Source organism: Mytilus californianus, unplaced genomic scaffold (assembly GCF_021869535.1).
Source record: "Mytilus californianus isolate M0D057914Y unplaced genomic scaffold, xbMytCali1.0.p SCAF_3, whole genome shotgun sequence".
Classification (NCBI taxonomy): Eukaryota; Metazoa; Mollusca; class Bivalvia; order Mytilida; family Mytilidae; genus Mytilus; species Mytilus californianus.
The window spans coordinates 122,461,864-122,486,318 of NW_026262679.1; the positions used below are offsets into that span (position 1 = coordinate 122,461,864).

Sequence of the window (24,455 nt, forward strand, 5' to 3'; positions counted from 1 at the left end):
AACACTAGAAGGATATAATAAAACAATTGTTGGTTTTTTAATGTCCAGCGGCAAATGTGTTAAGCATATTCAGTACGCAAAAAAAGATCCAAAATGTATAAAACTTAAAGTGTCAAAATAAAGGTTCGATAATGTGTCAAAATAAGACAGTGTAGGTGGTCTTTTATTGCACTGGAAAAGTAGTGGGAATCGTTCATAATCAGAGAATGAAGCTACTAGAGGACTAACCCTGTTTGACATAGTTTTACACATAGGATTTAACAGAACCAAACGGTTTAATAGTAATGATAATAAAAAAAAGTTTAGTTCTCCCACTTTGGGAACGTATAAGACAATTCGTGGGATCATGGAATAACCAGTAATGTCTGATAAATGGAATACACAGGATAAGTTTAATTCCTGTTAATATATAATTTACTTATTATCATTTATCTTCGCATCATAATATTTGGCTTCCGTTTATATTTGTGTACTGATATTCATGACCTATACGTACCGTGTACACTGTTAAAATAATTAAAAATTAATTCCATAAGTGAATAGTTTTATACTAGTCAAATTGATAATATAGAGAGACAGGCTTGCCTAAGTTATATTCTTATAAAATAAATCGTTTTTTCTTCAGAATTGGAATAAACGCTGGTGTATTTCAACCACCTCCAGGATGTAGAGTTATAAAGGGAGACAAATGTGCACCTAAACTGGTTGACGTAAATGATAACAGTATGGAATGCCACCCAAGAGTCGATGAATGACACAAACTCCTATAAACCAACAATAATAAAATTAGTTATTACATTCATATTTTAAGCAACATTTAATTATCTCTTTAACTCAATATATGACATTATAATAATAACAATAATAATAATCAAAACAATAAGGCTGTTTGATGGTTATCTCCCATGCAGTAAAATGAAAATTACACTTTTAAAATTTGGTGCGTTCGAAGTGTTATCCTGGAGTTACTTTCATTAGGAACACTCAGAACAAACAATTGAAAGCAAAGTGTGTATAAACACTGGAATAATAGAGTATAAACACTGAAATAATAGTGTATAAACACTGGAATAATAGTGTATAAACACTGGAATAATAGAGTATAAACACAACACTGGAATAATAGTTTATAAACACTGGAATAATAGAGTGTAAACACTGGAATATTACAGTATAAACACTGGAATAATAGTGTATAAACACTGGAATAACACTGGAATAATAGAGTATAAACACTGGAATAATAGTGTATAAACACTGCTGGAATAATAGTGTATAAAAACTGGAATAATAGTGTATAATCACTGGAATAATAGTGTATAAACACTGGAATAATAGTGTATAATCACTGGAATAATAGAGTAAAAACACTGGAATAATAGAGTATAAACACTGGAATAATAGTGTATAAACACTGGAATGATAGAGTATAAACAATGGAATAATAGTGTATAAACACTGGAATAATAGAGTATAAACACTGGAATAATAGAATATAAACACTGGAATAATAGTGTATAAACACTGGAATAATAGAGTATAAACACAACACTGGAATAATAGTTTATAAACACTGGAATAATAGAGTATAAACACTGGAATATTAGAGTATAAACACTGGAATAATAGTTTATAAACACTGGAATAACAGAGTATAAACACTGGAATATTAGATAATAAACACTGGAATAATAGTGTATACACACTGGAATAACACTGAAATAATAGAGTATAAACACTGGAATAATAGTGTATAAACACTGCTGGAATAATAGTGTATAAACACTGGAATAATAGTGTATAACCACTGGAATAATAGTATATGATCACTGGGATAATAGAGTATAAACACTGGAATAATAGAGTATAAACACTGGAATAATAGTGAATAAACACTGGAATGATAGAGTATAAACAATGGAATAATAGTGTATAAACACTTGAATAATAGAATATAAACACTGGAATAATAGAGTATAAACACTGGAATAATAGTGTATAAACACTGGAATAATAGTGTATAATCACTGGAATAATAGAGTATAAACACTGGAATAATACAGTATAAACACAACACTGGAATAATAGTGTAGAAACACTGGAATAATAGTGTATAATCACTGGAATAATAGAGTAAAAACACTGGAATAATACAGTATAAACACTGGAATAATAGTGTATAAACACTGGAATGATAGAGTATAAACAATGGAATAATAGAGTATAAACACTGGAATAATAGAAAATAAACACTGGAATAATAGAAAATAAACACACTGGAATAATAGAGTATAAACACTGGAATGATAGAGTATAAACACTGGAATAAAAGAGTATAAACACTGGAATAATAGAAAATAAACACACTGGAATAATAGAATATAAACACTGGAATAATAGTGTATAAACACTGGAATAATAGAGTATAAACACACCACTGGAATAATAGTGTAGAAACACTGGAATAAACACTGGAATAATAGTGTATAAACACTGGAATAATAGATTATAAACACTGCTGGAATAATAGTGTATAAACACTGGAATAATAGTGTATAAACACTGGAATAATAGAGTATAAACACTGCTGGAATAATAGTGTATAAACACTGGAATAATAGTGTATAATCACTGGAATAATAGAGTATAAACACTGGAATAATAGAGTATAAACACAACACTGGAATAATAGTGTAGAAACACTGGAATAATACTGTATAATCACTGGAATAATAGAGTAAAAACACTGGAATAATAGTGTATAAACACTGGAATAATAGTATATAATCACTGGAATAATAGAGAATAAACACTGGAATAATAGTGTATAAACACTGGAATAATAGAGTATAAACACTGGAATAATAGAGTATAAACACTGGAATAATAGTGTATAAACACTGGAATATTAGAGTATAAACACTGGAATAATAGAGTATAAACCCTGGAATAATAGTGTATAAACAATGGAATAACACTGGAATAATAGAGTATAAACACTGGAATAATAGTGTATAAACACTGGAATAATAGTGTATAAACACTGGAATAATAGAAGAGCTATATGACATAAAGGCTCCTAAGATAGCCAAATCCATCTACGGTTAACTTGGCCTGAATTTATCATCGGAGAATTTATGAAAAATCATGTAAATACCGCAGCGCTGACTTCTGAGCAAATGGTACACTCGGGGACTAGGCGTACACTAGCAGGGGTATTCATGAAGTCTTAGATAAATAAAAATAATCATCATCAGGGAACACTCCAATGCCAAATTTGAATGGAAATACACATTTTGAATAGCTGAGAAGCTATATGATAAAAAAAAGGTTCCAAGAGACATAAATTATTGGTTATTTATGCTGTACTGATAATTGGCTCAAATTAAATAGTACCAAAACATTTTATACACTAACAGCAAAAACCAGTCTTATATTTCTACAAAAACGGTGTAAATGAATTAAGTTTTTTTGAAAATAGTAAAAGTACGGAGTGACGACTGTATATCAGTACGGAGTGACGACTGTATATATGTATGGAGTGACGACTGTATATCTGTATGGAGTGACGACTGTATATCTGTACGGAGTGACGACTATATCTGTACGGAGTGACGACTGTATATCTGTACGGAGTGACGACTGTATATCTGTACGGAGTGACGACTGTATATCTGTACGGAGTGACGACTGTATATCTGTACGTAGTGACGACTGTATATCTGTACGGAGTGACGACTGTATATCTGTACGTAGTGACGACTGTATATCTGTACGGAGTGACGACTGTATATCTGTACGGAGTGACGACTGTATATCTGTACGGAGTGACGACTGTATATCTGCACATTAGTGTCATTAGTCTGCTGTACAACTCATCAAAACGATATTGTTAATTTAAATTGATGACTTCAGGTATAATAATTTCATCGGCTTGATGTCCCGATCCATGTGCGCCATATGGACTGGCTGATGAAGAGAAATAAGAGTAAAATTGAGAATAGAAATGGGGAATGTCTCAAAGAGACAACAACCCGACCAAAGAGCAGAAAACAGCAGAAGGCCACCAATGTAAATAAATGAAAGTTGCCTTTGATATCGTTGCAGAAAAGATGTTTCAGTGAAAGGGGGATAACCTAAATAGACCTTTTCAACAATTGTCTATACCTACAGTTGAGAACGACTACGACATGTGAGATATGAGGGGTCGTCTCAAAAAATAAAATTTAAAAATATTATTGATCGCATATGATTATTTTGATTGCCAATGAGGCCACTATCCAACATGACGTGTATATAAGCAATTGTTGTGTACCGTACCTTATTTTGTTTATTAGGTATTTGTTTATCAAAACTAAATTTATTTGTGAATTGACTACGAAGAAAAGGAAGGACTACAATGTTTCATTTCTTTTAGACGTCGAGTTGAAAAATGAAAAAAAAAAAAAATAAAAAAAAAAAATACCTGTATTTTTGTAGTAGATGTTTAATTAATCAATGTTTTATATCTGTTGACTAGGGCGGTACATGTTTCTATAATGTCTGTTAATTTTGGCTTCCAATGTCTCAATGGTACTCATAACAAAATAGATACCAAGATTTTTAAAGGCCCTTGGTGTCTCTTCTGATTCAGATTCAGATTTAAATCGTAAGCTTTTTTTTTTCGTTTTCTTGCTATTTTTTATGACTTCTGCAGTAGGAAAAAAAATCACACAATGCAACATATAAAACAGACATTCAGTTACCGCATAGTCTGCATTTTGGTTAAAGACCCCAATCTCCATCCCCCCCCCCCTCAAAAAAAAAAAAAAAAGGAAACAAAGTTACTATCTTTGATCGAATAAAAAGGAATTAAATATGACAGCGAAGCATGATGTCAAAATATCAAATTGTAAACTAAATATTCTATTGTGACAAAAACTTACCAATTGCAATGACCAACTTGTTTAGGAATTGTTTCAGGCGCATAAAACATGCGGCGGGGTTTCACTAGTATAATTGGGATCTTAAATCTCACCTATGTATGGTCAGAGATGAAATTTAAAAACCTTTATGCATGGAAAAAATAGAAAAGAGTAGAAGACCAAAGCTATGTCCTGAAAAGGGGAAGGGTAAGCAGTTCTCGCTTCTTGCAAGACACACGAAGGTCATATTCCAGGAACAGGGAAAGGAAAGGAAAGGAATCTACGACAGGAGAAAAAAGTATGTTCACGTCTTTCGGGACACGGACAACCTATAACGGTCAATCAGTTCGGCGCTGTCAAAAAGACACTGCAATGACAACAAGCTCTGTTGGGATATAAATACCATACGCATCACTGAAGAGACATTAATTGTAAAAATGCGCATGTGGCGCAGAAAAAGATGGTGCCGTTAATGTAGGAAACATCTCAATTTTAACATGGTATCTTAAAGCGGAGTAGTCTCTCGTAACTAAATTATCGATGTGGCCTTTTCCTTTGACCTTTAAACAAATAGGCTTTTACCCCTCCCAAAATTGAATGTGTACAACAAGTGACGTGACGAACGGTTGAGAAACACAACTCTAGCGGACGGACGGTAGTCCTGTTACAATGTTGCTTCAGCAAATTTCATAAATAGCATTACAAAAGCGAATTAATCGCAATTGGCATGTGGAACAATCTGCGTTGACAGACTCGCTTATCTAAATACTCACATAATAATGAAATTTAAGAAGAAAAAAAGGCAGATTATGTGAATTGATTGCAGTAATTATTTACTTGAAGGTTTAATAAATTCAACGTAAAACTACATGTAATAAGAATGCTATACAAAAGAGAGAGATATAGTTCATATTTGTTTGAAATATGTTCTTTCGTCAAAATAGTGTAAAACGATAAATCGAAGGTGTAAAAATAATACTATTCATGAATGATTTTTAGTTTTGAGACGACCCCTTCATTTTACCTGTAAACTGTAGGTGTCATTAGTCGGTGTCGAGAGTTATTGAAAAGGTCTAATAGGAAAGAGTAATATGCTATAATAGTCAAACGAGTGTTCTATGCAGGAATATAATAAATGAATCTTTTATAAAGTTCCAGTCATCGGAACTTAATTTGAGATTTCGAGAAAATGACCGGTTTTCAAACAGCAGAAATATATATATATTGGCAAATTTCAAAATAAATGCAAATTTCTTATCACACGAAATTGATCAATTTCAAGATGAACAAGTCAGTCATTCGCCTCCGGGTGCGGGAGTTTCTCGCTGCATTGAAGACCCATTGGTGGCCTTCGGCTGTTGTCTGCTCTATGGTCGGGTTGTTGTCTCTTTGACACATTCCCCATTTCCATTCTCAATTTTATTAACAGACATTTAAACTTTTCTTTATTTCGATTAATTGTGATCCAGTAAATCTATATAGATGGTCGGGTTGTTGTCTCTTTGACACATTCCCCGTTTCCATTCTCAATTTTATTATATACAGAATTTTCCATGGTGTTGTCTTGCCATTTTCAACTTATGATTTAGATTTTTTTCTTGTTACTTTCTTAATCTTTGTATATACTTATATAAACCAAAAATTGAAAGGGCGACAGTGAACAATAACAACTTAATAGATTCGGGTTGATTTAGAATTTGACTTTTTATAAACACCAGCCTATAGTTGAAGAATGTATGTTGTCATCTAAATATCGTTTGTTATTTTGTTGTTGGTTTGCTGTTTCATCGACGTTTATCCACAATCTACTCATTTTACGGGTTACCTTAACAGTGTTCAACAACCATGAATGAAAGCATATTCATTAATTCGAACAAAGAATTGAAATATAATGGGGTAATTCAAGCCACTGACATTAACCAAAAATCACATCATTCGGATCTATTTGAACCTGATGCAATTAAAGTACGCTGCAGGTATAAACAGTGATGAGGGTGTGGATTGGGGTCCTCTATTTCTGTATTCTTTAATTTTTAGACCCCTTTTCTCTTCTTTATTTTGGCTTATTATTCTCTATACTTTAGATTTCAGCACCACGTTATTCTCTACTCTTTATTTTTTTATCCTACTTTTTCTCTATTCTTTATATTTGTTGGCCTTTATTCTTCACTTTTTGCCCATTATTCTTTATTCTGTAAACCCAATCCAGACCCTTCACTCATCCGTCCCCAACATTAGCTACCACTGATAACGCTATTCCGTAAATTTTTCGTTCTCTTGTCCGATATTTGTTTATTTGGTGATAAGAAAGGTAGGTGTATCATATTTACTTGTTTCTCCAATATAATATTAAGCAAAACAAAGATAGAAGCATTGAATAAGTTAGAGACATGTTTTTTGATCAGTGATGATGAAATGCCATGTATCGTTATATTTCGAGCGGATGGGTAGACCTGACAGCTCTTTTAAAAAGTTAACTAATCCAATCACATTGAAATTACTGGTTATCTCCCTTTTGCTGACTAATAGAGTATTTATATATTTTTATGATCTTGTATAATTATAGGATATGAATATAATAAAAATGCTTAAGATCTAAATAATCCGTTTACAATTGTATAAATAATACAAAAGTCATGTTAAATATGTATTGAAGGGCCACAGTGCCTAGATTAGCCAGATAAAACGATCTTGATATATTTATGTAAACATTAGTATATTTAAAATTATATATAGTATCTAGGCTAATCGTCTTTAATTAAGATTATAGTTATTTTTTGCCGGGTTACTCAAAAAAAAGGTGATGCCGCGGGCACCTGCAGACGTTCGGGCGTTAAAGTCTATGGAACGCCACAGCTGTCTTATGTGGAACTCTGATATTACTTTATGTTGTTTTATTATTACTTGATGATATTTTGTCTTTACTTAATGATGTTTTGATATAACTCAATATGGAATAGTCATTACTTAATGATATTTCGATATTACACGATATGGTTTCGTATTGACTTGATATAGTTTTGTCATTACTCAATATGGTTTTGTCATTACTCGATGTGGTTTCACCATTATTTAATGTGGTTGTGTCATTAGTCAATGTGGTTTTAACATTACTTGATGTGAATGTGACTTAACGTTACGTAGTTGTTTCATTACATGATGTGGTTTTGTTATTTTGTAATGATGATTTGCATATTCTTTATATGGTTTTAACATTACGTAATGATGTTTCAAAATTTGACGATTTTACACTACATGATGTGTTTGTTTCATTATTTGATGTGGTCCTGTCATTCTTTGATGTGGTTATCCCATTACTTGATGAGGTAAAATCATGTGACCAATTCGGAAAAACCTGTTCTATTTTTAGATAGATTTCCATGTTGTATGTGCCTTGGATGAGTGTGGCCATCCATCGAATTAGAGTTCAAATTAAAGTTCGGGTTACTGTTTGAGTTAAACTTTGAGTTAGTCTTCGATTTCGAATTCAAGTCATTATTAGAATTAAAGTTTTAGTTAGCATTGAGTCTCGAGTTGGACTTCGAGTTTGAGTCACATTTAACTGAGGTAGAGTTCTAGTTACAACATTAAATTTGAGTCACTTTTTGAGGTAGAGTTTGAGTAAGATTCGAATTTAAGTCTCATTTAGATTAATTAAGATTTTGAGTTGAAATTCGAGCTATCTTATATAAGTTCGTAATTAAATTTTCTATCGCGGAACAAGGACTTTTGCTCGGGCTTCCGAAAAGAGGGCTCCGGGGTATGCGTACAAAAGATAAACACTGTTACAGTATACAAAACGCAACATAGAAGTTGAAATAAAGTTAGATGTGGTGTGATTGACAATGAGACAACTATCCATCAGAGTTTAAATGCAGTGGATGTAAGAAATCATATATAGGCAACCGTACAGCCTTCAACACACCGTATAGTCAGCTACAAAAGGCCACCATGCAACATGTGAAAAAATTCAAACGAAAAAACAAACGGTCTTATTTATAAATAAACAATCTACAAAAAAAAAATGACACACATTTATACAACGACAACAATTGAACTTCATGCTCCTGACTTGGGGCAGGTACATAAAGAAATTGCACGTGGCGGAGTTTAACATGTATGTGAGCGCTAAATCCTAACCTTACATCGGACTGTTACAGTTGTGTAACAGCACAACACGAGAAAAAAAATGTAAACTAGACAAAGTGATGCCCACGCACTCAACTCATTTAACCGCTTATACCCCAAAAATTACAAAAAAAAGTTCAATTATCTCCCAAAAGAGCAAAAGATAATAAAAATAAAAACCCTGACCACATGTACACCTTCAATATATGTACAAACAGACAGTAAAGAGAAAACTTCCTAGGAATCAAACTGTAGGAGGAGTTATGCGGAATAACTATATACCCATAATGGGACGGACAGACGGACGGACGGACGGACAGGGGTAAAACAATATGTCCCCCCCCCCAACTTTCAGTTGCGGTGGCATACAGAACAGTTTAATTTGGCTGTTTCAATAGATCGGTATGACTGGGTAATATAAATCCATCGGGGTGATCTCGGATGCTCCAGAAAGGCACCCGTCGTGTTTTTCGAGAATGTACAAACCCAGTGATTTGGTTTTATTTGGTAGTTTACATTCAAGGAAAAGATGACGATTTTATGGTTACGACCACTGGAACATGTCCGTCGTCACATATGAAACAGATATTCCAAAAAGTTTATTTTTCAATTAGTGCGAGGTAGATCAGGGAATTCAATTGATTACAAATAAAAGATTGATATTCGTAAACGTTCAAATGATCATTAACGCTAAAAAAAATTCGGAGAATTCTTATTTTATAGTATTGATGCTTTGTCGCTTAGTCCGAGCCCCCCTCCCCCCGTTTCCCTGTAACTTTAGTGTGAGTTGATTTGAAGTGTTTCATTTGTTAACAATAAAGTTCAAGTCTTTTGATTTGTGTCGAGCCTGCGACATCAATGTAGCGGCAGTGAGACACAACAAACCTATATTTCGTCGTCGATAGTGGCGTCGGCGTCTCCATCTCCATTTTTTTTAATTTCTATTGAGTTTAACCTTTCATTATACATGTTACTAAACATGTATGCCATGTATATTACTTTTAGAATATCATACTGGATTTGTTTACCTCGACTATTGTATCTGAATTTATATTGTATGTTTCTCTGTAAACTTGTATTTAGTTTTTAGAGAATAAAGTATCTATCTATCTATCTATAGATCGTCAGGTTTCTAGGTTTTTTACATTTTTCATTTCGGGACCTTTTATAGCTTACTATAGGGTATGGGTTTTGCTCAATGTTGAAAACCATACAGTTTTGTTTTAGTTAAATAAAACCGAATTAAACTGTTTTGACATGATAAATTTGTAAACCTCCATGAAGTGTTTTAAAACTTGTATAGGAGTTATTCCTCAATTTCAAGAAAAAGTATCTACAGAAAAACATTTTTTTATTTTATTTTTTTTTTACCGATAAATGTATAGATAAATGTACAGCCGATCAACATGACGCTTTTACACTTACAGCAGCAATATCAGGCGAGACACAGGGTTCCGTGGAATATTTTACAAATTTATTACAAAAATACTGCTTCCGTTTGAGAACTTAGGATAAAAACAACAGGACCAAGTGGTTTGGGGATATCCCAATTATGTCCGAAATACTGTAAACTTTTTAATACTTTTTTTCTTATTATTGTCTGTCGTTCCCCTTTTTCATACCAAATAACTCTGAACAACCACTCGAACTTTAATTTGAACTTTAACTCAATGGATAGCGATACCCATCCAAAGCACATTAAAAAACGATATATTGAAATCTGTTTAAAAATAGAACATATTTTTTTCCGAATTGGTCACGTGGTTTTACCTCATCAAGTAATCATGGGATAACCACATCAAAGAATGACAGGACCACATCAAATAATGAAACAAACACATCATGTAGTGTAAAATCGTCAAATTTTGAAACATCATTGCGTAATGTTAAAACCATATAAAAGAATAGGCAAATCATCATTACGAAATAACAAAACCACATCATGTAATGAAACAACTACATAACGGTTAAGTCACATTCACATCAAGTAATGTTAAAACCACATTGACTAATGACACAACCACATTAAATAATGGTGAAACCACATCGAGTAATGACAAAACCATATTGAGTAATGACAAAACTATATCAAGTCAATACGAAACCATATCGTGTAATATCGATATATCATTAAGTAATGACTATTCCATATTGAGTTATATCAAAAGATCATTACGTAATGTCAAAACCATATTAAGTAAAGACAAAATATCATCAAGTAATAATAAAACAACATAAAGTAATATCAGAGTTTCACATAAGACAGCTGTGGCGTTCCATAAAAGTCGGTACCTTTTGTGTATATACACGTATTAAAATTTAGCAATTGGTATTATGGAATTGTTTGAAGAATTGTTCCCAATTTTACAGTCTTATCAACCTAATTTTTTCGGCAAATTTTTCGAAAGAGTAACCAATTTTGTGTGATGGTTTTAACACCAGATTATTTAAACATCACACACTGATTACACTTGTATTGAAATCTGCTTCTATGAAATAATTGTGATATTTTCCACATTTATCCAGGCTTTGAAACTAAGTCCGTTTTTAGCAGAATTTTAAAAAGACGATTCGACTTTTGTGTTATCAACTTCTCTTAAAATTTTGAAACTTCAATGAAAGTTTACGCTCCTGTAAGGTTGTACACCTTAAATAACGGAACTATTTTAATCCTCCTCCCCATTTCCCCGGTTTTATATTTCATTATATCTAAACATTCATTATATACCATCGCATTCTTCAATGTTTTATAAATATTCTGTGAAATCCGGCCATTTGAGTTTTTTTTTATCATTGTTGATAGTTTTGTTGATAATAAAAAATGGACGAATTCCTTTATTTGTCCCGTTTCGTCGTAAATATAAGTACAATTAACAATTTGCAAAAATGGAATCAAGGTAAGTTTAATTTATTTTTACCGCAACTTCTACTTAAGAAATGCGTGTTGTATACACTAAACCCACTATTTTATGTATATACTTTCCAATGCTAGCATCCTTTCGCTTTTAATGAAAGCTGTATATCTCTTGTTAGTGCATTAATGGTGCATAATGATATTCCGATTAACAAAACATCCCACATTTTTATAGTATCATGTTACACATACAATGTACATTGTCCTTTTTTTTTTAAATTCGTCATGTGATACATCAGATAAGTGCATCACAAAAGTAAGTTAATTTTGAAACGAATTTGAGTAGTTAAAGCCAATATATTTTTCCGTAGATCTTCAAATTCACTGGTAGCAGATGTTTGTTTGTTTCATAAGCAGTAGAAATTGTCTCCAGTCATAAACAATTCGGAATTATTTTTGATACCAATAGTAAATTCCACACACGTATAGAAAAAAAGATAATATACTGTGCAAGCACAAGCTGAAATGTACGATGGCCGAAGTGAGCCGACAAAAATACTATTTAAAACTGGTATCACAATGTAGTACTCTGTACAGAAAGTTTGTACATATTACAACAAATCGTTTTACTTCCGGGTAAAAAGATAGTACTCTGTACAGAAAGTTTGTACATATTACAACAAGTTGTTTAACTGCCGGGTAAAAAGATAGTACTCTGTACAGAAAGTTTGTACATATTACAAGTTGTTTTACTTCCGGGTAAAAAACATATTCAAACGAAAGATGAAAACTAAATTAATATGCATGGCCACCCTTCTTTAGTTGTGGTGATAGAAAACTAAATAATATTCATGCACGTTTGAGAATAGACTACCGACTTTTGGTATCAGGTCGTTCCGGCCCCAAACCGATCCGACTTAGCTCCTCTCATCACATTAAGGGCAAGAGAAATATTGTTTTAAGAATCAGAAAGACATTGTATATCAATTGAGCTTCTATTGGCTGGTGATGGTGACCTTTCATTTCAGCAAAATATAGAAATAGTCTGTACAATCTTATATCAGAATAACACATACATTCAGAACAAACAATTAAAATTCTGAATTCCTACTTTCTCCTACTTCACTCCATTCCAGTCTTATGTAATATTTCATATTATATTGTATTCTGCATAGTTATGGTTTTATTTTTGTAATGCATGCAGTCTTATTATGTTTTCATCATAATCAGATGTATTCGTATAGGGATATGACGTTACTAATGTTTTCATTACTTGTGTCCACTCCCTTTTACTACCTTTGTAAATAAGATATGTTATAAAACTAAACTAATCGCTTCATGTTGTTAGTCGTTACAAAATATGAATGATGAAAGTTAGTAAAACAAATCAATGTTTGTTGTGATATCCATTAATCATCAGACGAACAACACAATAATTGGTACAGTGTACTAACGTGTTAAAATCTAGAATGATGCTAGGAATAAATGTAAACAATAAGGTGCGTGACACGAGTCTTCGATAATGATTATGATGGTGCACGGTTTCTACCAGGGATGGGTCTGTAATTACTTTAAAATGTAATCGATTGAATTACAATTACTTTACAAATTTAATGTAATCAATTACATTACTGTGACAATTACACCTATATTCAAATGTAATCAATTACATTAGATTACTTTTCTTTAAAGTAATCATGATTACTTTGGTTGGATTACTTATGATTACATTGTATATTGTAATATTAAAGAATTTCTTATAAACTTAATTTTTTTGTGAAAATTTGTGTTTTTTCATATCTTTTATTTATTCCTCGTATTAATAATTTAAACACGGAACTCTGTAACATTTGTAAATTTTGATAACATAGACAAGTGTCCTTTCTCTGTAAAAGAAATAACACTGTTTTTATATTGCCAACTGCAAATTTCCAATTAACAAAAAAACCTGAACAAATAATGAAAAATTAATGAAGTAATTTTATTGTCTGTAGGGATATAATTGACACAAACATATGTTTTTACAGGTGTTAATCACTACTTCCATATTTTTGACAAACAATACGTGAGCTTGGGTATGAAAAATTAATTGTCTAAATTGCAATATAAATAAAGTTATAAGTAGTTTATTTTCATAATGTATATATTTGTTTGAAATAACTATAGTTAAAAAGCACATATTAAATTATTTATGGAAAACAAAATTTATGCAAATTGCAAAAAAAAAATAAAATTTCCATTAATAATTAAGTGGGCTCATTTATGTTGATCATCAAAGTCAAAATTGGAACTAAATTCCCTTAATGTTCTATGCTATTGAATTTTCCTGTAGTTATAAAAAATATTATTTAAACTAAAATTAGAGTTAATATCAGAAGTATTCAATCAGGGAACATAAAATGCTTTCAAAGCATATTCTTTTATCACAAGGACTTAATCTCACAATGAATCATGTGGAAAGATAAATTCCTTTAGTGAACTGTTTACAAAATAAATCGCACATTTCCACTCTACATGCCCAACTTGGTTATACTAAACTTGTTATATAGAAGATATGATCAATCATATTGAACTACATGTATGATCAATCATAGTGAATACTAGTTTGATATTTTTTCTATTTATACTTAACATCTTCTTATTTTTATGTTGTATATCAAAAACAATTTTCATATACAAAATTTGTAATCAGCAAGTAATCATGATTACACCTGATTTTTACATTGTAATCGATTATATTACGATTACTTGTAATCAGAAATTACATGATTACTGATTACACGTGATTTTATTGCAAAATGTAATTGATTACAGCTGATTCCAATAACTGATTACGATTACCCCATGCCTGAACTTTCGATTGATCTTTATTCAAGCGCAATGTATATTTGAGTTGTTATCTATTACGATGCTATTTTCGTTGCTAGTAAAAAAACTATCCTTCTCTTAGCTAAACTACCTTACAAATACTACAATATAACAATCTCTCGATAGTTTTCTCACAAACAAATCAATCAACCTTATTAGATCTATTTGCTATACGCGCATGGAATTTCTTTGTCAAAACTTGATGTTAATTCGTAATATTTTGAGGCTGTTCCGGAAAACGTACGTAAAAACAGGACAGGAATTGACAGCCAAAGGTCCATGGTAACGTCACAATACTGAGGGGCACTGACAACGTCAAAAGACGGCGCCAAAAGGACGATTTTGGCGGGAATGAAGCAAACTGAATAAAATGCATTATTTGTATACTTAAAACGGATGTCAAAAAATGATACAGGATCATAAGCTTGTTAGTACTATAATGCCAACTTATCTAACGTGTTTACTAATTATCTAGTTCGTCATTTTCATGTAAAATGTTGCATACTTTCGAGAAATTTTTTAAACGTTTTTTTCATACATCTTTCAATCAGAATATCTCATATAATAATCGCATTCCTAATAAATAATCACAGAAAAGGTAACTGTTATACTTGTTTACGCGAAATATTAATATTCACAATGCACGCTTTATTTAAGAGAACTGGAAAATTTCTTTAGGGCTCAAATGCCGCGATTGAATTCTCAGTGAAGATTTTTTTTTTGTAAAAGTACACAAATGTTACCCGATATACTTGTATTGCCATACGATATTTCAATACATTTTATACCCGTTTCATCATTGAAGCACTAATCTAAAACTATTTATTTTCATTCGAAATGGGGATGTTAAATTAGTAGGTGACCCAATGATTTCTTTTCCTATCCTACATATCATCCTTTCCCAGTGACAACCTCAATTTTCAGCCATTCATCACAGATCTTTTACTTTGTAGGACCCACTGAGCAACAGATTTATTGTACATTAAATTTCAGATGTCCTTAATATTGCATGAAATACTTGCCACTGAACGTTGAGAAGAGAACAATTTGTCAATCAACAGATTTTAAATGATATTTCGTGTATGCCAATTACAGTGTGTACTTCATCATAGAAAATGAAAATGAATTATTATTGATTCAGGTTCACTTGTAGACAATAGAAATTAATTTTAGAGAATTTCTTTCCTCGCTTTTCTGTTTTTTTTTAAATTCGTATTTTCAAACATTTCTCTAAAATTTTGAGCAATAAGTGGTCAACAAAATAATAATAAACATGATTAAAAAATAAACAAAATGAATATGGATAATAACGTCTATAAATATTATTTTCTCGCCTACCGAAACAAGGCTTGGAATGAAAATTTTAATCTTGACACGTTTGATACTTTACAACAAGAAGTAGTTCATAGAATCGGCTGCTCGGAGTTTTTATTTATTTTTATTTGTACACTCATTGTTTTTATTTTTATTTTTATTGGGGCCGTTGTTTTGTTTATATAATTATTTGAGAGATTTTTTTACGGTATTTATCAATTATAACAAGGTTTACTAAGCTAATCGGATAACAAGGACAAATATATTTTAGTATTTTAGAGGTGGATAAAAATCAGTTATGCATTTCATTTGACAAAGATAAAACAAAAGCGCTTATAAAGCTAGTAGCAATGGGTATATTATTTTCATTTTTTTTTAAAGACAAGATAAAAAAAAATATATTTCAAGGTTTAAAGTTGTATTTTTAAATAATATTGTATTAAAAACATCGTTTATAACAATCTTATAGCAATAGTTTTCAAAAAATTACTTTTACATCGCTTTTCATAATTACGGCTACATTGACGCGGGAAAAATTATGGACGGCTGGAAAGCGCTGTTCTACAGAGAGGCACAAGTTTTGCAACGTCACAGATATGAAACGTCAAGATGATTTTGGCGCGACAAAGCAAGAAAAAAACTCGGCAGCAAGAGGGTTAAAATAAGGGTATGATGGAAGGGCAGAGATTTTGTCTTGCAACAGGCCACCTACGGATCTCTCTCAAGTTTTTTTTTTACTTCGGAGACCGTGACACTATCCCTACAGATATAATTTAATTTTGGATGTAACGCGTCTTCTGATTGGCTGACGTTGTTTTGTTTATCAGCTCATAGACATAATTTTGTCATGTGAACGTGACGTCATCAACGTTTTTTCATGGTTTACTCCGGTTTAAAATGGAATTTAGAATTAAATTATAAGAAATGACTGTAATATTTTTTCTGTCTATTCGAAATAACACAAAAAATGTGGTGCACACTTTAACTCTTTCAGTGCCAGGGAATATTTTGCAATTTTCCTTTTACTGCCAAGCTTCTTTTTTTCTAAAGTACACAAGAATATTTGCCGTCAGTGACGATAACAATAACGTCGCGTCATAAGATTTTGCGTAAAAGGGTACGGCGTCTTTCAGTGAATGCATTTGAACGGCAATTTTGAGAAGTTTTGCTTCTGTATACGTAGAAGTAAATTGTACTTTTTTATAATTAATTTTATTAAAAATCTCAGGGGCATAGGTAGGTTTTAACTTTTTTATTTCTTTTTAAATTCGAAGAGATGGTTCCACAGCGCTCAAACAAACAGTTGATAGTTGAGCTTCCTCACGGGGTTTTTGATTATGTGATTACTTGGACGTTTTTTAGTGATTATTTGATTACCAGACCAAATATTTCATGATTATTTGATAATCTAGGAGTGTACTTTTATACGCCCGTTTATGGGAAGTATTATGGTATACCGTTGTCCGTCCGTCGTCAACATATCGGATATTACCTCAAAAACGCTTTAACCAATTTGCATAAAACTTTGGTGAATTGTTAATATCTATTGACGTGAGCTCCCTTTCTTTTTTTTTTTAAATTTTAGATTTTACGTTTCCGAGTTATGGGGTTGTATTATAAAGAAATTTACCAAATCAAAAACTATTATCTTCGAATCGTGCTGCAAAAAAAGTTTCCATAGCGGCAAAATCAAGAGAACTAAACACCGTATTTGTTCACTCTGCGGTCTTTATTATTTTTTTTTTTGAAAGAGATAATGTATAGATGGAATTGGTAGTGATTGGGGTTAAATTCTGGTAAACTTTACATCAATAAATTAAACAGAGAAAATTCGGCATTTTAATGCGATTAAAAAAAAACAATAAATATAGTTTTTTTAAGACTGCATAAAAAGGACACTTTATATCATTACTTTGATATTCTAAAAGAAAACTTGCATTCACTGTCCTTCTTTTCTCGCTATTGGAGAAAAAGAGATTTTTCCTATATACACTGAACAACACAAATGAAGCACCACTTCTTTCCATACAAAGCAACTTTTTATAAGATATAATCTTAAAATGAATCCCCGGGTTTAAGAGAAATTTTAGTTTTTGTGGCGACAATGTGGATTTCAACCAAACAATAGTCAAAAATCAAAAGTAAGTTATTTTCAAATTGGTCATTACAGAAAAATAAGATCAAAATTTTAACATCGTACTAATTTTTGATTGCTTTTAGGTGAAAAGATTCACGCGACTTTCGTTTTTGCAACATTTTTATGCCCCACCTACAGGGGCATTTCGTTTTCCGGTCTGTGCGTCCGTTCGTTCGTCCGTCTGTCCCGCTTCAGGTTAAAGTTTTTGGTCAATGTAGTTATTGATGAAGTAGAAGTACAATCAACTTGGAACTTAGTACACATGTTCCCAATGATATGATCTTTTTAATTCTAATGTCAAATTAGAGCTTTGACCTCAATTTCACGGTCCACTGAACATAGAAAATGATAGTGCGAGTGGGGCATCCGTGTAGTGTGGACACATTCCTTTTTCATTTTTGTGTTGACAAATTAATTTTTTTGAGAAGTTTTTGTTGATGTTGATGACCCCAGTAACATTGTGCAAATTTTTGGACTCATTTCAAGCACTTATAAAGCAGTCATATATTTGGCTGATATGATCATAGGTACATGTACTTGGGGACAGGACGATTTTTTTTTACCTTCCCCTATTTTCCAAAAAATATATACATCAGTAACAACTGTGGATAGTAAACATGGAATTGATAGTAAATAGCAAATGCAAGTTATTTATAGTATATTTATCATTTTGTGTTCTTATAATACAGAAAAAACGCGAAAATAATTGAAATTAATAGAAAACGATAAAATAATGGATTTTGGAAAAAAGGGAGAGGGCCAAAAAAAAATGTCTTGTCCCCAAGTACCTATGGATATGAAGACAGAGAGTTATAATGATGGACTAAAGACTTTAAAATTATGGAAAAGGGTAGTTTTTTAATCTTATGCACCGTATGGTTATCAATGCATACACATTAAAATACATCGGATAACCTTAAACTGTCAAGATTAGTTTTCACGCAACAGCTTATTGAGGATCTCGCCAAAGAAACGAAAATCAAGACAATTTAGACAAAATAAGAATAAAAATGGAATTATGAAGTTGCCCGGTCATCGAGAGAAAGACTGCGATGTATGTTCAGACAGGAATGGTTACGGGGGTCGAAGGAGGAGTAGGACAGTGTGTCGAGTATGCAGTAAGGGGGTGCGCCGGGATTGTAAAGATAATCATTAGTGTGTTGAATCTTGATTAAAAATATATTATTTGTTTCTGATTAAAAAAAAACGTTTTTATTGTAATACCAGGTATTGTTTTAAAATGGAGAAGTGAGAACATAAGACAACCCACCACACCTACATGAATAAATGATTCATAATGCATCAAATCCCCATCCTCTCCCATAAAGATGGCTCTGTAGGATCACGACAAGCGCTTTAATTACTCAACTTTACTTTTCCCTAGATGGTATTTTTAATTGATTTTTCGGTCATTCTGGTATTTGAAATCGCTCTTTGAACGTTTTTAGGCTTCTTGTTTGTTTGATAATTCCATAATTCGGATCTGGACCATTACTGAAGATTCATTATTTGATGAAACGTGCACATACAGTGCAACAAAATTGGTTTCAGTAATTAAACATTTCGACTGCTATCATTAATGAGTGAAACTTCTCCATTTCTTTAATATGATTTTTTTTTATATAAAACAAAACAGAAAAATCAGCAGAAAGTCCACAAAATGAAAACAAATTGAAATAATTTATATATATACTCTATGAAAGTATGGCCGACGTAACTAAAATGAAAATTTGAAAGCACTTTGCATGCATAACGTTACGTTTTGTTACGGCACAGTTCTTCGTCTGTGTAGCCACTCCCATAGTACACAAAAGAGGCAACGTCACTGAAGCCTATTGTTCGACGTAATGAAAAAAAACATCGGCCAAAAATCGGCCCGTGGCAGTCAACGTAGTATTTACAAATCGGCCTAAAATCGGCGCGTGGCACAGAAAACGTTAAAATAACCCGCTACGAGGGTTATTCAGTGTGCACCACATTTTTGATGTTATTTCTTCATAGACAGAAAATATATTACAGTCATTCCTTAAATAACGTCCCCTCTCCGACCTGTGTATTTGTATATACGAAATCGGCCGCCGTAAAAGTCAATTTTTCGAAAATTTGGTCAATATTAAATACTGACCAATTGAAGTATTAAAGTAGTTTTGGTAACCACTTTCCTTGTCAAAGGATAGATTTAAATTTTCTCACGTTATGAAGATAAATGAAATATACTGACAAAAAGTGACGGTAACTGGTCCTCGACCAGTATGTCTTTATTACTTTTATACCATCTTCTACATATAAAGGAAATGCCTGTGCCAAGTCAGGAACATGACAGTTGTTTTCCATTCGTCTGACGTGTCTGAGCTTTTGATTTTGCCATTTGATAAGGGACTTTCCGTTTTGAATTTTCCTTGGTATTTTTGTTATTATACTTTTAATGGTTTAAACAAACCACTTTTTGAAAATGATGTTTACAGTGAAATAGGTTGCAGGTACTACCACCTTTTACAGAATTGACAGTTAACATCTACGGATGGTCACGTACACCACAGACATACATTTGTTAAAACATTCTGTAGAAAATCATCGATTCGCTTCTGCAAAAGTTATTACCTAAACATAGTTAAGAATGAATTAATAAAAGTTGAATTGTTGAGTAGGGGTATGAAAAAGCAACACTGAACTCATCTCTTACATTGGAAGTACTTCCTGCTTTATATATAACAAACACTCGACTATTTTCTAATTATAATTATTTCGAATAGACAATTATTGACAAAGATACATTACATCATAATGAGACAAATGATTATAAAAGAATAGGAAGATGTGGTAATATTTCCAATGAGACAACTCTCCACCAGAGACAGAAGATGTGGTATGATTTCCAATGAGACAACTCTCCACCAGAGACAGAAGATGTGGTATGATTTCCAATGAGACAACTCTCCACCAGAGACAGAAGATGTGGTATGATTTCCAATGAGACAACTCTCCACCAGAGACAAAATGACGTAGAAGTTTGTTGTTTTGTAATCTACTAAAACAGATTGATGACGATCTATTCTATTAAACATGAAAAACACGAGATAAAAATAAGGTTCCTACTCCCCCAGGCTTAGGTAGATGTTATCTTTAAGTCCTTTTTTGTCTTATAGTTTCTCGCGTATTAGAGTACTTATACACCCATGTCTTTCACATATTTGGATTTGAGCGTTTCTAATGACGGTAACTCCAGTTAAGCGTTTCTAAATGAAATCGAATTTATAAGGTGTTATTTTCATTCAGTTAGACTTTAATGCAATATACCTATGTGTACAGAATGTACAATGAATTATACCTATGCGTACAGAATGTACATGTACCTTGTCTAAAAGTTAGAGCTGAAACAGAAATTGCTACAACTTTTCCATCTTAATCTATTTTTTACATTTTGGGAAACGACATTTAAGTCGCTGCGATAAGATCACTAATATATAATTACACCTCTCTGTTAATAGAACTAGAACTCAAAAGCTTATATTTCTTTAAGAATTTTCTTGATAAAGAATTGTTGCTTACATCAAACCTCTCGAAGGATTCTTTATGTAAAAGTTGAAGTAAACTCTTCGAAAATTTTACAAGTTACATCATGTGACTTTTCTGAATGTTACAGATTCTGTATCATTTCCTGTGTGATAATCTGACGGTCATGATTTCCTGGATCTACATGGTTATTCACCTTTTTTTTCTGTTTTAGCGGTCTCAGTTCCGTATTGTATCTTGATTTTTGGTTTTTAATAATAAATTAAATGCTCTTGTAAAGTTGCATGGAGACTTGGAGTTGTTTTAGCTAGGCAATTTTAATAACGAGAAATGCTTGTCATGATAGACATAATATACTAATTAATACGTATACATAATGTATTTAATATGGTTTTTTTTGCAACACAGTTAAAAGATCTCAATACGGTTAACAGATTTGATTCTGAGCAAAACAGTAATATGACATCAAACTTTTAAGCATAACCAGTCTTCAACCTTAATCTGACCCTAATTATTTGTTTCAGATTTAGAGAATGAATGACCTTAAAGTTACAACTGTAACCACAGCTTGTCTTCAGTTCAGAGAATATCCTAAGTTGCCCCCGCCTAAAGATGTTGCCAAGGAAACACTAGTTATTTTGTTCAGTTGGTTAGGAGCGTCACAGAAGGATATTAATAAGTATTTTGAACTGTATCATTCATTAGGATACGACATTCTTCATGTTCCAGGGAATGTTAAACACTTTGCGTGGCCACCCACGTCTGTAAATTTAGCAAGGACAGTGCTGGACTACGTATGTACAGAACTATCGCATTACCGTTTTCTTCTTATTCATAGTACATCGATCGGTTCCTATAATTACACATCGTGTCTAATGGAAATGAATAGAAACCCATTGAAATACTGGAATTTTAGTCAACGTTTAGTAGGAAATGTATTTGATAGTATAACATACGGGTCATATGAACGCATGAGAATAGGTGTATCATATGGTCTTACTCAAAGTTCGTTTATCCGGGTACTATTACAACAGTTATTGGCCTTGTACTTTATAGTAACAAAATCTACAACGGTTGACTTCTATAAGGAAGGAATGAAGACATTTAAAGAACAACAAGCTCTAGTTCCAAGTATATTTTTCTGTTGTAAGAATGATCATTTATGTGATCATAGTCTGATCGATGTTATGGTATCAGACTGGCACCAAAGAATGACCCCACCAGTTTTAAGTGTGTGCTGGGACTCTTCTGTACATGCAGGACATCTTTTCAAACATAAAGACGAATATCTAACTTATCATGAATCATTCATGGAAGCCGTTCGAAATTTTCAAAAAGAGAAAAGAGGCAAAACACATAAATTTCATAAGAAAGCAAAGCTATAAGATCCAGATATTCCGTACTACCATAATTACAGCATAACGACATGTTAAGGTCCTTCAAATTAAACTTAATAAAATTAATTTTTTTTTCGAGCTGTTTAAATCAAATATAAAGTATGTCATCACATTCAAGTTCAAAATGTTTAAGTAGCGTTATTAAAAAGTAATTATTAGTGAATGTTTGATATTATTTTGGCCACAGTTCTTAAAAATTTACAACCCCTAAATATTGAAATCAAAATCAGAAGGTCTTTTCTGTATTGACCTACACTAAGGTGTATTGATATGACCAAAAGATGTTAGAAAACGGACGAGACATTTTATACTTCGAACATTTATGTCTGTTAAGGGACAAAATATTGAAAAACATAGACCTCTTCTGTATTAGGTGTGTTTGTGTTTCTAAACTGTAAGCTTCGATTGTACGTTAAGAAGTATGCTGAACAACATTATCAAAATATGCAATATGCAAGCATTTTTAATATTTAATGAAAAAAGGTATGCGATGTCTTAACTCTATACACAAAATTTCTACACGCACTGTTGACAAAACCAAACGCGATGGTACATAATTTTTTGCTGTTCTTTATCTCAAATACACAGTTAGACCTTCAACACAGAGCAAAAGCTCCTATTTCACTGAAAATGCTTCACCTGTTCATTGAAGCGAAGTCTATGATGCCACACTAACCTGTGTATTGAAGCACGGATATGCAGGGTTATATAATGAAAAACAAATTATGAAAAATCGGACAAAGAAACCAAACTCGACAGCCTCATTTACAAAAAACAAAACAAAAAAAAAAAAAACAAAACAAAACACATTTCGACACACCACTAAGACATTTGTTAGATATATTATTTATTTGTTAGATATCTTGGCAGGATATATTAAATTTATGATAAGGTCATCGATTCGGATAGATTACATCACATTTTTTATAAACATACATAAGTGCATGAAGGAGTACATATTTATCGGAAGTATTAACATGCCAATAGTTATATAATTGAAGATCATATACCTCAAGCACAAAGAAACTTTCTTCAGCCTCTATAAAGAGACAAGCTCGGTCATTGTTAAGAACGGAATTTTTACAGTTAATTAAACAAAATCTCTCTTCACACTTGACGAAACCCAAAACAGAGGAACGACAATTGTAAGAATCTAGTACACATGTGCATACGATCATTAAAAATCAGACCTGTAATATATTAGCACCTATTTCCTTGTGGTTTTATATTAATATTCTTTCATTTCAAAGGCTTTTTTCAAATAAAATATATGCAAATAATGTATTCATTTCTTGATATTATTTGAACTTAAATGTCAAATTCATTACCATGATCACTGT

At 32.0% G+C, this 24,455-nt stretch overlaps 2 protein-coding genes across 2 annotated transcripts; one reads left to right on the forward strand and one right to left on the reverse strand.

The window, feature by feature from the left end:
• Positions 1-633: 633 nt before the first annotated feature.
• Positions 634-2,616, reverse strand: LOC127733745 (uncharacterized; the record flags this gene model as incomplete). Its single annotated transcript, XM_052243060.1, has 1 exon — positions 634-2,616. A coding segment is annotated over one exon (1,632 nt), but the record flags the coding sequence as incomplete, so codon positions are not given.
• Positions 2,617-6,767: 4,151 nt separating this feature from the next.
• LOC127736059 (uncharacterized) lies at positions 6,768-24,399 on the forward strand. Its single transcript, XM_052246558.1, has 2 exons — positions 6,768-7,215; positions 22,243-24,399. The coding sequence occupies exon 2, from the start codon at positions 22,252-22,254 to the stop codon at positions 23,101-23,103; it is 852 nt and encodes a 283-aa protein (XP_052102518.1). The 5' UTR covers positions 6,768-7,215; positions 22,243-22,251; the 3' UTR covers positions 23,104-24,399.
• Positions 24,400-24,455: the final 56 nt, after the last annotated feature.